The sequence below is a fragment of the Onychostoma macrolepis genome, chromosome 13 (assembly GCF_012432095.1).
Source record: "Onychostoma macrolepis isolate SWU-2019 chromosome 13, ASM1243209v1, whole genome shotgun sequence".
NCBI lineage: Eukaryota > Metazoa > Chordata > Actinopteri > Cypriniformes > Cyprinidae > Onychostoma > Onychostoma macrolepis.
In genome coordinates, this window is record NC_081167.1 from 4,485,009 (window position 1) to 4,501,068 (window position 16,060).

Below are 16,060 nucleotides of genomic sequence, written 5' to 3' on the forward strand. Positions count from 1 at the left end.
CGCAGGGGCACACATCCAATTTCTCAACTTCACCTCTGAGGATAACCACGATTTTTTAGAGGTTCGCAATGGGCCACACCACAGTAGCTCTCTGATTGGACAGTTCAGCGGAAGCCAAGTGCCGCCCCCTATACTGAGCAGCACGCACGAAACCGTCATCCACTTCTACAGCGACCACTCCGAGAACAGACAGGGCTTCAAACTCACTTACCAAGGTGGGTGACTTCCCAATTCTCCATTTGCATCCATTTGCTCTCTTCTCCTGCAGACATCAGCCGTCCTTGATTTCATATTGACCCTTCATGTGGGAGTGACGGCCTTTTACTAAGATCATTGGAAATATCTAAAGATTCACTTCCTTTGAGATCACTGGGAGGACACTCCATTATGACAGCCGGGGTCTTGAAAGCATTTTGAAATCAATAAGACGGTGCATTTGGATGTGCACTTGGATTCCACTCGATATAAATAACTCACCATTGTCTGGTCTCCTCACTTGTAGGTCAAACAGTTCGTCTCTCTCTTTTCTTATCCACTCTAGTCTGAGTTGAAAAGAGCCAGGCACAGCCTTGATCTGTGCTGGCAGACGGGCTTTTGCGGGGGGGGGAATACTGATGCCGTGTTTTGATACACAAACAATGATGCAGGATGAAAGAATATGATTAGAAAGCTGTTGATCATAAGCGCTGCACTTGAAATGCTGCCTGGAGATGCTTGTATGTTAGTTTGACAAGCTTTCTGCTACTTCACCATACTGGTGACGATACACAGAGATGAGCAACACCTTGCGTGTTTAGCTGTCATAAACGCCTTAGCATAATGTAGGCACTTTTGTGAATGTTTGTCATTTTATAGTTGATTGAGTGAATGTTAATTGATTTTCTACATTAGGCTTTTGTCGCGCCATATATGATAATATGGGAAAACACACCTACCTGGCCCTATGTGAAAAATTAATTGGTCACACTTTATTTCAATAGTCCACTTTAGACATTCTACTAACAGTAAGCAACTTTGCAACTACATGTCAACTAGCAGTCATTAGAGCATTAGTAGACTGTCTGCTTAATAACTTCTCACACTTTATTTTGATGGGTCCACAACATACAACATACTGACTATGAGAAACTTTGCAAGTATATGTCAGCTTATTCTATTAACCCTAAACCTACCCTAACAGTCTACTCTGAGAGTTAGTAGACATGTAGTTGCAAATTAATGAGAATTAGTTGACATGTAGTTACAAAGTTACTTATAGTAAGTAGACTGTCTAAAGTGGACTATCAAAATAAAGTGTAACCAATTAATTGCCCCCTCCTGTTAAATCATGAAAGAACTGTGATTAACCACATTATTTTAGAAAACTGAGTTAAATTTCACTAGCCAAACCCAGGCCTGATTACTGCCAGACCTGTTGAATCAAGAAATCACTTAAATAGAACCTGTCTGACAAAGTAAAGCATGCTTAAAGAGCAACACGATCATGCCACGATCTAAAGAAATTCAAGAACAGATGAGAAACAAAATAGTTGACAGGTGTCAGTCTGGAAAGGGTTATGAAGCCGTTTCTAAGGCTTTGGGACTCCAGTGAACCACGGTCACAGAGCCATTATCCACAAATGGAGAAAACTTGGAAGAGTGGTGAACCTTCCCAGGAGTGGCCGGCCTACCAAAATTACTCCAACAGCGCAATGACGACTCATCCAGGAGGTCATAAAAGAACCCAGAACAACATCTAAAGAACTGCAGGCCTCACTTGCCTCAGTGTTCATGATTCAACAATAAGAAAGAGACAGGGCAAAAACAGCATCCATGGGAGTGTTCCAAGGCAAAAGCCATTGCTGACCAAAAAGAACACAAAGGCTCGTCTCACATTTGCCAAAAAAATATCTTGATTATCACCAAGATTTTGGAAAAATATTCTGTGGACTGTTGAGACAAATGTTGAACTTTTTGGAAGGTGTGTGTCCGGTTACATCTGGCGTAAAACCAACACAGCATTTCATAAAAAGAACATCATACCAGCAGTCAAACATGGTGGTGGTAGTGTGATGGTCTGGGGCTGCTTTGCAGCTTCAGAACCTGGATGACATGAATTCTGCACTCTATAAGAAAATCCTGAAGGAGAATTTCCGGCCGTCAGTTTGTGACCTCAAGCTGTGATCCCAAACACACCACCTCTGAATGGCTCAAGAAAAACAAAATTAAGGTTTTGGAGTGGCCAAGTCAAAGTCCGGACTTAAATCTAATTGAGATGCTGTGACATGACCTTAAACAGTCCATTCATGCTCGAAAACCCTCCAATGTGGCTGAATTAAAACAATTCTGCTAAGAAGAGTGGGCCAAAATTCCTCCACAGCGATGTGAAAGACTCGGTAACACTTTATAATAACTGCACACTATGAATCATTAGTTAATCATGAGTAAATAGTCAATTCATCATTTATAAAGCATTGTTCCAACATTAATAGGCATTAGTAAGCAGTTTATAAATACAGCTATAAATGTTTTGTTCTTGAGCATATCTATAATGTTTAATAATTGTATTTTCATACTTTATTAATGATCAGTTTATAATTTCTAAATTATAACGTTATTTACAAACCAGTTATTTAGGAGTTGTCAGTGGTTCATCAGATCATTTAGAAAGTGTAAGTAAATGATTAATAAACTATTTAAATGTACATTTATGAATCTTATTATTTAGACACATGATAATAGTTGCTCAGTGTGTTAATAAATGCTTTATTAACACATATTCCTGCTGTAATTCATGATTAAGTCAGGTAGTTATAAAACATTTAGTAGTTGCCAGCCATCTATTTTTGTGAGCTCATCTAAAGTGAGGACTATTCATACCTCGTAAAGCATCTACAAAGGAGATTTAAAGGCTCATTTATCTTCCAAACAGACAAGTTAAACAAACACAACACAGAGGGATACAGAACACAGAAATATTTTTTCATGATGCAAAAAGGAAACTGTACAACTGTACAACTAAAAATAAAAATTAAAGTGTACAGTTGGACAGTTTCATTTTTTTTTCATCTTGAAATAAATATTTCTGAGTTCTGTATCCCTCTGTGTTGTGTTTGTTTATTTTTTTTCTGTTAGGAAGATAAATGAGCCTTTAAATCTCCTTTGTAATAGATATGCTTATAAATCAAGAATAAGGCATTTATAGCTGTATTTATAAACTGCTTACTAATGACTATTAATGTTGGAACAATGCTTTATGAAGGATGAACTGACTATTTACTAATGCTTACCTAATGATTCATAGCGTGCAGTTATTTATAAAGTGTTACCTCTTTGGGTAATATTAAACATTTGCTTGATGATCTGAATCTTTTAAGTGTGACAAATATGCAAAAATAAAATAAAAAATAAATAAAATAAGGCACTGTATATATATATTATACTTTAGAATTATGCTAAAAGGCCTTTTGCTTATTAAAACATATGTACTATCAATTAGCAGGCAAAAGGCAATGTTTTTCAGCAGATTTGATCATGTTAATGATTTAGAGGCCTTAGAAATTAATAAATAAAATATGATGCAGGTCTTACTTTTTTTTTTTACTTTTGGGTTTACATATTTTGGGGGGAAAGGAAGGTAAATAAAGAAACCATGGAATTCTGGTCATCATTTATTCACTAATGTAATATTGTTTTTCTTAATGTCTTTTTTTTTTCAGAGAAGCATAAACATCTTATTTTATGTTTCACAAAATAAATGTGCATGGGTTTGAAACAGCATAAGGAAATTAATGAAACAATTATTTAATTTATTATTTTTTTTTTTTTTCAGTTATTTCAAGTGGGCCCACTAGTAAATATCATACTTCAACTTCCAGACGCTTTGCAGATATTCATATTTTCTGTTTTGTTTTTTCTTGTAGCATATGAATTACAAAACTGTCAAGACCCATATCCATTCCACAACGGGTATATCATCAACAGCGATTTCAACGCAGGCCAATCCATAACATTTGAATGCTTCCCGGGATACGTATTGGTCGGCTACCCTGTGCTAACATGCCAGCATGGAATTAACAGGAAGTGGAACCACCCCTTTCCTCGCTGTGAAGGTAAAAGGAAGGGAAGAAAGGAAAGAAATGTCCTTTTTCCTTCTGTCCCTAGCATTTCTCAAGTTTCTCAAGTTGTGTTTTGATTAGCACACAGTTATTTTCAGCCCTCTTTGCCCACACTTTGAAACAAAAAAACATTAAGAATTCTGACTTTTTGAGATATACAAAGTATTATACTCTCCCAAATGTCTTTTTAACTATGCTCTTTAAATGAAGAAGTGTTACTACTTTGTATTACTAGTACAATAAGAGCCATTGTGTTTTAAAACCATCTTTAAAACAGACTTTGAAGACCTGAACAGTGGAGACATATGCTACTGGGAGCTGTTCTAAATTGTAGCCTTGATGATTAGCGTGGGTAGTGTAGTGTGAAATCCGACCTGTCTCTTATCGATCAGTCGCTCAACGTGTTCCTCCTAGGCTTCCGTTTGCAGGGAATCTGCACTGCAAAGACTATTGGGCCATTTTTCTTTCTTTTTTATCATAACTGTGTTATTCTGTTGTGAACTCTGTGCCAGTATATTCTATCCAAGTCTTCTTCTAGCAGCCTCAGGAATGTTCTGTTCTCTTCTTCAGTTTTCACTCTTCTGCAAATGAAACCGTTCTATCTACTATAGTAGTCTTCAAAGAGAAGATGTGTATATTTTGTCATAGTTTATACACTCCTGTGTTATTTTTTTCCCCCACATAACATTCTCCATGCAACATTTCATAGTGACATCTGTAATACTCAAAAAAAAAAAAAAAAAACACGAGAAAAGTGCCATAAAAGTAGTCCATATAAGCATTATGAAAAATAACTGCATGAAAATTCTTCAGTTCTTCAAAAACAATCTATAGATATATAATACATAAATATACATGAGAGTAAGTTAATAATGTCAGATAATGCCGTCACTGTTCTGATTTTGCATTCCCTGGTGTTTAACATTAGCCGTTATTCAGAAAGATAGATTACTAATGCAGTCATGGTTGAATGATGTTTATCTGCACACAGCTCCCTGTGGCTACAACGTGACGGCTCCAAACGGCACCATTTTCTCTCCAGAGTACCCAAACGAGTACCCAGACTCTCAGGACTGCACTTGGCTCATCACCGTGCCCCATGGTCATGGGGTTTACATCAACTTCACCCTGCTCCAAACTGAGCCTGTGACTGACTATATCGCTGTCTGGTGAGCACAGCTCCATTTAACGAGTCGTTTGGCAAATATCAGCCTGAGATGAGGACAAGACAATTATTTAAGCTTTCAAACTAGACTAATGCTGCTATTGTTGTCATACATCAAGCAAATCATTACGCAAATCGAGCTCCACTTTGTTTACTGACATTTGTAGTCTGTAGTCACTGTGCAAAGCAAGATTTCAAGAAAAGTTCAGTTGTCTTTGAAGTTGTAAAGCTTTTCACTCAAAGCATTGAGGTGATTCTTGTGAAAAACAGAAAAGAAAATAAAGCCTCAATTTACAACCTTTTTAGAAAAATTACAAAAACAGTTAATACCCTGTCATTAATATGGGGATATTAATAAGTTACAGTTCATTCAAAAAATATTCCAAAAAAAATGGTCACACTTTATTTTAAGGTTCAGTTCTCTATTAACAAACCATTAACTATGACTTTTATCTCAATAAACTACTAATTTGCTTCTTATTAATAATTAGTAAGGTAGTTGTTAAAGTGCTCCTATTATGGATTTTTGGAAATTACTTTTCATGCAGTGTGCAAAACAGCTCTAAGTGAATGAAAACATCCTACAAAGTTTTAAATCTGAAAGTGCACCGTGTATAAAGTTATTGTCTCTCAAAAAAAAGAGCCGACTCTGAATCATTGAAACGAATCATTTTTAAAACGAATCCCAAGCCGTTTCATGTTGACATCAACATATTGCCCGCCCACTTGTGGGTCTTTTTGCATTGGTCTGAATGAAAACGCAAATTCATTCTTTGCCACTATGTGCAGCTTTTGGAGCAGTAAAAATAGCGGTTTCCCTGGTAACACTGTACTGCCCTCACAAACCTGCTTTATCGGGCATTACAGGCATGATGAAGTGAAAATGAGACCAATCGGACCAATCACCGAAGATTAGCGTCACGCAAAGGAGAGGTTTGAAAAAATGAATCGCTTGGGAGTCGCTGAGCAAGTAAGGTAGAAATAAAGGCATATGTTAGACAGTGAAAGTGTTTTTGACCTTGCATACATGTCAACCTGTTATTGAGGACTCCCAAAACCAAAATATGAACCTTTCATTACCCATTATAAGGGCACTTTAAGGTTAGGGATTGGGTAGGATTAGGGATGTAGAATATGATCATGCAGAATATGTGCTTTATAAGTACTAATTGAAATACTTTTGTACTTTTTTAAAAAATATGACTCAACATATTCTTTGACCCAATTTCTTTATTTGAAACACCTTCATTTCTTTTACTAAAGTTACAGAAATGACTGAATGGAAATCTTGTTTCATTAAATTGTAGGTATTTTGTAATAATCACAAAGCGCACAGCCGAATGTCATAATTCCCATTGAATAATCTGAAACAGTACTGAGTTGATTAAAAAATGTGGAAATATGCATCTCCGGCACTTTCCCAGTAATATTGTCCATTAATCTTCAAAAGCCATTAAACAAGCGGACTAGTCTGTTAAGTCATCATTTTTGCTGTTTTCGTACAAGCTGGTCTATAATGTAATGCTTTTATTCAAAAGTCAGCACAATCTCACTGTAAATTTGGAAGTAAATCAATTTTCTCAAACCACTTGGAATTTTGAGGGATTATAATGCTGTTTAATGGCTGGATCACAGGTTGTAATGTAATTTCAATGCGTGTTTCCTCTTCCAGGGACGGCCCAGAGCAAAGCTACCCGCAGCTGGGAATTTTCAGCGGCAACACAGCCCTCGAGTCAGCCTACAGCACTTTCAATCAGGTTCTTATCAAGTTCCACAGCGACTTCTCGACAAGTGGATTCTTTGTCCTCAATTTCCATGGTTAGTTTCTCCTTCAAATGAAAAATGTTGCCGCTGAAGTGCAATGCATACCGTAAAGTGCCGCTCGAAATATGTATTCGAAACATGGGATTCAACTTGTTTTTATACTCTAAGGAGGCATGACTGCTGCTTCTGATGACATCACGTTATTTCTGGAGATTAGAAGAGTCAAAAATAGCTTTCCTTTGGCCTCTTTGATATCAGTGTCAGCATGCCGGCATGTTGTTGAAAAGCATAGGAAAATCGGAGTGTGAAAATGAACCAGTCTTTCATCTATACCTCCAACTTTCATTTCAGAACAAGTCTGGCATATTTGCGAGTTATAGATGTGTGGTTTTATTCTTGAGATTCTTGGGCTCCCAGTATGTCGATGCATAGAATTGAATGTTGTCACATGTTGTATATGTAATTGATACTGTGAGTGGGTTTCCTTGTATGAAATGTGTCATGCCTATAAAGGTGAACAAAAAGGCAAATTGCTTCATTTTTTTTTTTCTCCTTAGCTTATCGACTCAAGAAATGCCCTCCTCCCCCTACGGTTGAACAAGCAGAGATATTATTTGAAGACCAGGACTATGAAATTGGTATGAACAGCTGTCCACTTATGCAAGAATATCAAAGTCATGATTTAAAACATGTTTAATTCTTCTTACTGTCTTACTGTACCATGCAGGTGACATTGTGAGGTATCGATGCTTTCCTGGATTTACATTGGTTGGCAGCGATGAGCTCACTTGTAAACTGAATTCTCACCTGCAGTTCGAGGGTCCACCACCAGTGTGTGAAGGTCAGTGAAGAACAAAACCTGTTGAAATATGTGAGATATATATTTCAATATGGAAATACATAATATGGTCACACTTTAATTTAGGGACCAGTTCTCACTATTAACTATGACTTTTGCCTCCATAAACTCCTAATTTGCTGCTTATCAATAGTTAGTAAGGTAGTTGTTGAGTTTAGGTATGAAGAATTAAGGGATCTGAAATATGGTCATGCAGAATAAGGAATTAATAGTGCATATTGTGCTAGTATAAACAGCCAATATGTGAGTAATATGCATGCTAACAAGCAACTAGACAACAGTCAGAACTGGTCCCTAAACTAAAGTGTTACCAATAATATTTGTAATATTAATAACTGTAATGAAAAAATCCCATTTTGATTGCTGAAATGTAAAATAATATTAATTGTAAACTAATGGTATAAAGTGTTTATATGCCATGGTAGTATATTATCTTTAACATATGCTGCATACTGAATTATGATTTGATATCTCATGCAGATATTTAACCTAATGATATATAGTGCATACCTTGCATTGTTTGTTTTTGTGCTGACAGAAAACAAGATGCAAGCTTAGCATCCTGATGATGGCAAAGTGACTTTTATGCAGCATAAAGCCTAAAACTTAAACTTGCCTAAACTTTCAATAGTGCTATTTCCTCCAGAATGTGCACATCTATTTTTATTATTATTATTATTATTATTATTATTTTAATAATAATACACAAATAAAGTACTATATTACAGTAATGAGAATATATTTAATAATGTGAGTTACAAATCACAACCAAAAGGAAATACTTCATGTAAATAATTTAAAGATGGCTGGGGACCACCAATCTAAAATAATAAAGATGTTGAATCATTAGTGTGATTCTTGTAATCAAAGCTTGTAAAATTGTAATCCATAAAAAGATGGCACTGAATTACCCCAGAGGCTGCATTGTTTTGTTGTATGGTAACAAATAGACAGTAGCCGACAGCTGTCTTGGGAGCAAATGGGGAAGCATTCCAGTTATCCACAGAAAAGCTTTCAGTTGTAAATCTGAGCCGTTTGGCTTGTCTGTACTTTCTGTACAGTGCCATGAAGAAGCGATAGTTCTCCTGGTTTGTTTCCTCCACCCTCCCGCCCACAAAGCGGATTAACAAAAAGCTTCAACTCACTTTGTTGCTTCCTCAAACCAAGGCCCCTGAGGTAAATCCAGGAGAAGCACTGCGCATGTTGGAGAAAGTTTTTCAACTTTACTGTTTTTACTGGAATACTCTGGAGCTTGCATCTTGTGCTTTGTTAGTAGGATAACCACATTGTGATTTGCAATAATAGTCCTGATTCCTGTGAAATGCTATGTCTGTGCTACAGCTCAGTGTCCTGCAAATGAGGAACGGTCTGCCTCATCTGGCGTGATCCTGAGTCCTGGATTCCCAAAAAACTACCCCAACTCCCAGACCTGCTCCTGGATCATCAGAGTGCAGCCTGCCTTCACCATCGCCATTTATGTGGAAATGTTCCAGAGCGAGAAGCAGTTTGACGAACTGGAGATCTTTGATGGTAGACTCTATTCTATTCTATTCTATTCTATTCTATTCTATTCTATTCTATTCTATTCTATTCTGTTCTATATTCTATTCTATTCTATTCTACTAACAACAACACTTCATAACACAAATATATTTGTGGACAAATCATTTGTGAGCCATTTTGACCAGTTTTAAAAAGTAAATGCATACTATTAAAACAAAAGGTCAAACCAAGAACTGAGACAAAAAAGCTTTATATTTAGGAGGCATGCTTAAAGGGATATAGTTCACCAAAAAATGAAAACGTGGCCATCCAAGATGTAGGTAACTTTTTTTTTTTCTGAAGTAGTGCAGTAAAGAAGATTTTTAGCTGAAACCATGGTCCTTGGTGTTTCACAAATTGTCAACAGCTGCCATCACTTTGAGAGTCAAAAAATCATATACAGGCAACACAAAATTAATACCTGTGGCTCCTGATGATATATTGAGGTCTTATGAAGAGAAACGATTCAGACCGAAGAACTGATTAGCTGCTGATACTTGCATGCATGAACTAAGCACTTGAATGAATGGGGTGAAATTAAAGTTTTTATGGTTTCTCATTGTTTATGAGTTGATTAAGACTAATTTATTCATCTTATTACTATAAATCTTCTTTACTGCTCTAATGAAGAAAATAAGTCACCTACATGTCGGATAGCCTGAGGGTGAGTCAATTAAGAGTGAATTTTCATTTCTGGGTGAACTATCCCTTTAATGGTTGGTCTGAATTTTACTCAGAAGCACTGAATTTATCACTCAGTTTTGACCATCAATTGGACAATGCAGAGCAATCCAATTACTTATTAACAGACAAGGCAAGTAAGATTAACAAAGGTACAGTATATTGCTCCAGATTCAGAAATATATTTATTTTTAGGTGTTAGTGGTTATGAAATGGATCATAAAACTTTTAAATTGTATCATATGTGTTTCTGAGCGTTTCCGAAGGACCCAGCCAAGTGACAGGAAAAACAGTGTAGTGTAAACAGTTGTGATGACTAGGTTGAATTTGGATATGCTGATTTGATCAAAGGTGGCACTTGGCTTGAAAAGTTTGACAACCACTGCTCTACAACATTTGTTCCTTCCTAAAGTCACTTCTGTCTTGTTGCTGCCCAATAGATTTGTGATTTGCAATATTTATCTTTACTTGTTATTTTTGTGATGTTTTATTTACCAGGGCCATCTGGACAGAGTCCATTGCTGGTGGCTTTGAGTGGGAACCACTCCACACAATTGAATTTCACTAGCAAAACAAACCAGCTTTACCTCAGATGGTCAACTGATCATGCGACCAGCAAGAAGGGCTTCAAAATACGCTACACAGGTTTGTTAAACATATTTCACCATTTCATGTTATGCGTGGATGCATCCAGAATTAATGTAGGGTTATTCTTAGAAACTTGGAAAAAGCAAAGCACTTATTGTGCACAAAACCAGCAACACTCGTACAAAGGAGAAATCAAAGAACAAAACAACATCTTTACTCTTTTAGTCCTGATGAAGGCATGAGCAGAATGTGTTGTCAAATAAAGACAGTTTTTTTTCTCTCTCTCTCTCTCTCTCTAGCTCCATGTTTGATTCCACATTTGATGCATCCAAGAATTTAAATCAGGAATACATTTACAATTCTTTCTAATTAGCCTGTTGGAAATTCAATAGTACGTAATAATATGTGCCTCAGATTAATTCCCACCATTTAGCCCTCCAAGGTTGTTGCTTTGGATCCAAATGGGTCAATAAGTAAAAAAAAAAGTCAGCTTTTTCTAAGTTGGCCCTCATTAGGCTAGAACCAGACACGTCCTACCTTCAGGGAGCCATTGGCAAGTCTGTTGTAATAGAGGTCAAAGATGCAGTAATGAATTTTGCTGAATAACTACCATGTCGTATGCTTCTGACCGACATTTCCACCAATGGCTAAACATGATATATGGGCCAGTGGCCATGATTACTCGGCATCTCTTCACCCGTTTCCATTTCTTTGGCTCTCTGTCAACGTTTCTTGCTCCCTGTGTTCATTTCAGTTGATCTTTCTGACATGCTATGCCCTACGCAGGCCCATTATTCCAGTGTGTTGCCACATGTTTCCTGTTTATTGGATTTTGTCAAGAGTAGACAGAAAGAGAAACCATTATGTCGCTCGGAGGAACTGTGTTTTCTAAACCTCTGAGTGGCTACTGTGTTTTTAGATTTTTAAATTTAAATGATTACAGGAAGTAGGTAACGCTTTTTGATAAATATAACACTGTTGTGTTATCTCTATAAAGCATCTTTGAGAAGCAACTTCAAGTCCCTCCTTGGTTTTTCCCGCCTTTCTTTGTCTGTTGGGCTTTCAGGGTAAAGAAAATTAAAATTCAGTGCCACATGGATGTATTTTTTTTATGCTAGGTCTAGTTAATCACTCACAGCTAAGTCTAAACCTCTCAGCAGAGTTGGTGTGATGATGCATTTGATTTGATCTGTCTGAAGTGAGATTAAGCTTTGACATCCCTCGAGCTTCTGCTTTCCTTTTTATGATGGGTAAACTTGTATTTGTGTCACATCAAAAACAAGATCTAATGATCTGTTCATAACCATCAAGCTGCATTTTCTCTTTCGTTTTATCTCAGAATCAAGCTTAAACACAGTTTTAAAGACCTCATAAAATCCAAGTTTGAGTTGTATGGCTTTTAGTTCACATCACATAGTTTTAAGTTCATCTAAATGGCCGTGTGCCACCATAAAAGTTGACTAAATTAACTTAGCAGATGAAATAAATATATATATATATATATATATATATATATATATATATATATATATTTAAGTGTATGGTCTTTTTCTTGTGATGAAATGGACCAAAAATATGGATTACTCTTAGATATAATTTTCTGTGCAATAAAAAGCTGCCAAAGAAGTGGAGAACTGGTTTTGCTTTAGGACACAGATTTTTACATTGCCCGGCAGTATACTTATTTTATTGTATAGAAGTCAATGGCATATCAACAGCTTTTAATCAGTATTTCTGTCTTGTTTACCAGCAAAAATATCCTTAAGAAATATATTTAGCCTAGTTTCAAAGGAAATTATAACAGATAAGATGCATAAGTGTGTTATAATAGTGCTTAAAACGTGTTTATTACAAGAAATCTTATTATAATTTAGATTATAATCACACACAAAAACCATCATATTACTGTACACTAAAATCCACATAAAGGTTAAAAAGTGCACAATGTCTTCACTTAGACAAAAATGGTTTGAAGAAGTTAAATTTTTCAATAACCCTGAACATCATAGTTTAACAAACTGTGCTTATTTCCATCTCCCACAGCTGCGTACTGCAGTGTGAACGATCCGTCCAAGAATGGAGGAGTCATCAATAGGGCGAGAGATCAGCCGGGCAGCAGGCTCCAGTATTACTGCAACGCTGGCTACAGGCTCGTGGGTCACAGAAATGCTACATGCAGACTTCATCCCAATGGGCTTTACCAGTGGGACAATCCGGCCCCACTGTGCCAAGGTAACTCACACTCGGCAGAGATATTCACTGGCTCATTCTCCTCATTTAAATGACCGGGAATTGCCTTGAAAAGACAACCTGCCTCCTCGCATATGAAAAAAAATGTGTCATTCTGCGGGGCGCTCAAAAGCACCTCCGCACGCCTCGACGAGAAGCCGCTTTTATTCCATTAAACACTTCCGTCGAGGACTGTGCAATGAGATCACGAGTGTCCTTTGTCCCAATGTCATAATGGGCGACTCTTCAGTCACGCTAAGACTAAGACAGAAATGTAATTGAATGTGTTTGATGTGTCGCGGGTTCTCTTAATTTCATTGTTCATGCTTCCTTTTCTGCTCCTTCCTCTTATTGAGGTGCTAATTTTATCCTTCAGCCTACGTGGCGTTTTGTCCGCCCTTTCTCCTTTCGCACTCCGAGCCCTCTTGTCTTCTGTTTCAGAGCATTGTCAGAGAAAATGGTCTCTTCTGGAGGTTTGCTGTGCGTTCATTAGCAAGACGAGTCATCCATCAGACATGCACTTGCATAAAAATAGTTAGCGAATGAACTGTATGTAGGCCTAATTGTTCCAGCTGTTATTTGTGCAAGTATAAGGCAGGTTAAGAGATGAGGCTGAGTTGATTATATAACGATTAAGTATATTGCACTTTTCATGAATAATGTAGGAATAATAGGGTCTAAAACTTTTAAAAGAAAGTCATTGATGTTTTTTTCTTCTTCTTCTTCTAACAAATATTCAGTGAAAGAAGTTGTGCTTAACCTTGAGAAAATGTTGACCATTAACCTCAGGAGGTCAAACTAAATAGGAGCTTTTTTATTTTTTTATTATTTTATGTGAGGTTTGCATTTTTTTTTTAACTCTGTTATCAAAGTGAGTAATAATTAATCATTTTTGACTTCTCAGTCTGAGTTAAATCTCTTTTTTGGCTCATTTTTTCTGTAAAAGAAAACCTGCTTAATAATTGTGCACACCTGAACTTAAGCAGTTTTTCCTGCCTTCATGGACAATTATACAGGTGCATTTTAATAAATTAGAATTTCGTGGAAAAGTTCATTTATTTCAGTAATTCAACTCAAATTGTGAAACTCATGTATTAAATGAATTCAATGCACACAGACTGAAGTAGTTTAAGTCTTTGGTTCTTTTAATTGTAATGATTTTGGATCACATTTAACAAAAACTCACCAATTCATTCTCTCAACAAATTAGAATATGGTGACATGCCAATCAGCTAATCAACTCAAAACACCTGAAAAGGTTTCCTGAGCCTTCAAAATGGTCTCTCAGTTTGGTTCACTAGGCTACACAATCATGGGGAAGACTGCTGATCTGACAGTTGTCCAGAAGACAATCATTGACACCCTTCACAAGGAGGGTAAGCCACAAACATTCATTGCCAAAGAAGCTGGCTGTTCCAAGCATGTTAACAGAAAGTTGAGTGGAAGGAAAAAGTGTGGAAGAAAAAGATGCACAACCAAACGAGTGAACCGCAGCCTTATGAGGATTGTCAAGCAAAATCGATTCAAGAATTTGGGTGAACTTCACAAGGAATGGACTGAGTCTGGGGTCAAGGCATCAAGAGCCACCACACATAGACGTGTCAAGGAATTTGGAAGTTGTTGTATTCCTCTTCTTAAGCCACTCCTGAACCACAGACAACGTCAGAGGCGTCTTACATGGGCTAAGGAGAAGAAAAACTGGACTGTTGCCCAGTGGTCCAAAGTCCTCTTTTCAGATGAGAGCAAGTTTTGTATTTCATTTGGAAACCAAGGTCCTAGGGTCTGGAGGAAGGGTGGAGAAGCTCATAGCCCAAGTTGCTTGAAGTCCAGTGTTAAGTTTCCACAGTCTGTGATGATTTGGGGTGCAATGTCATCTGCTGGTGTTGGTCCATTGTGTTTTTTTAAAACCAAAGTCACTTCACCCGTTTACCAAGATATTTTTGAGCACTTCATGCTACCTTCTGCTGACCAGCTTTTTAAAGATGCTGATTTCATTTTCCAGCAGGATTTGGCACCTGCCCACACTGCCAAAAGCACCAAAAGTTGGTTAAATGACCATGGTGTTGGTGTGCTTGACTGGCCAGCAAACTCACCAGACCTGAACCCCATAGAGAATCATAGGGGTATTGTCAAGAGGAAAATGAGAAACAAGAGACCAAAAAATGCAGATGAGCTGAAGGCCACTGTCAAAGAAACCTGGGCTTCCATACCACCTCAGCAGTGCCACAAACTGATCGCCTCCATGCCACGCCAAATTGAGGCAGTAATTAAAGCAAAAGGAGCCCCTACCAAATATTGAGTACATATACAGTAAATTAGATTAGATTAGATTAGATTCAACTTTATTGTCATTACACAAGTACAGGTACAGGGCAACGAAATGCAGTTTAGGTCTAACCAGAAGTGCAATAGCAGCAAGTGCATGATATACAGTGGTTGAATAAGTGCAGGACAAGGATATGTACTGAATATATGTATAAATATATATAGAAAGATGGTTATTACTATAAACAGAATTTACAGGTGAATATGTATAGTGAATAAATATACAGATGGCTATTACTATAAACAGAATTTACAGGTGATATGTACTATCAATATAATATATATACAGATGGTTATTACTATAGACAAGGTGTAAAGTGCAGTGGAAATGATTGCATATTACAATTAGACGACGGTGCAAAATGCTAATGTAAACATTGATAATGTAAACAACAGTCGGCAGTGCAAATGAGCATAGTCCAATTTAGGTATGGTAGTGCAAGATACAAAAGTAAACAGTTGTTACTGTAATAAAATTTACATTCAGTAGTGCAAATAAGGCCGATGTGAGGTAGGGGAGAAGAGTTAACAATATATGAGGAAGTGGATCAACGGGGTTAGAGTTCAGTAAAGAGACAGCTCTGGGAAGAAACTGTTCTTTAATCTGCTGGTCCTGGTCCGAGGCACCTGAAACGCCTGCCGGAGGGCAGGAGAGAAAACAGTCTGTGGGCTGGGTGAGAGGAGTCCTTAAGGATGCTGCGAGCTCGATGCAGACAGCGTTTCCTCTGGATGTGTTCGATGGCAGGTAGTGGAGTCCCTGTGATGCGCTGGGCAGTTTTCACCACCCGCTGTAGTGCCTTGCGCTCCGCA

The 16,060-nt window shown here is 37.3% G+C and overlaps 1 protein-coding gene across 1 annotated transcript in view; it reads left to right on the top strand.

Annotated features, from left to right (window-relative positions):
- Positions 1-16,060, top strand: part of LOC131552435 (CUB and sushi domain-containing protein 1-like) — a 165,714-nt gene that overhangs the window by 99,294 nt on the left and 50,360 nt on the right. Inside the window, exons 28-36 of the mRNA XM_058796222.1 lie at positions 6-215; positions 3,903-4,091; positions 5,089-5,266; positions 6,935-7,080; positions 7,584-7,664; positions 7,754-7,867; positions 9,227-9,415; positions 10,607-10,753; positions 12,740-12,928. Of these exons, the coding sequence (XP_058652205.1) occupies positions 6-215; positions 3,903-4,091; positions 5,089-5,266; positions 6,935-7,080; positions 7,584-7,664; positions 7,754-7,867; positions 9,227-9,415; positions 10,607-10,753; positions 12,740-12,928 (1,443 nt within the window). The remainder of the gene's footprint in view (positions 1-5; positions 216-3,902; positions 4,092-5,088; positions 5,267-6,934; positions 7,081-7,583; positions 7,665-7,753; positions 7,868-9,226; positions 9,416-10,606; positions 10,754-12,739; positions 12,929-16,060) is intronic.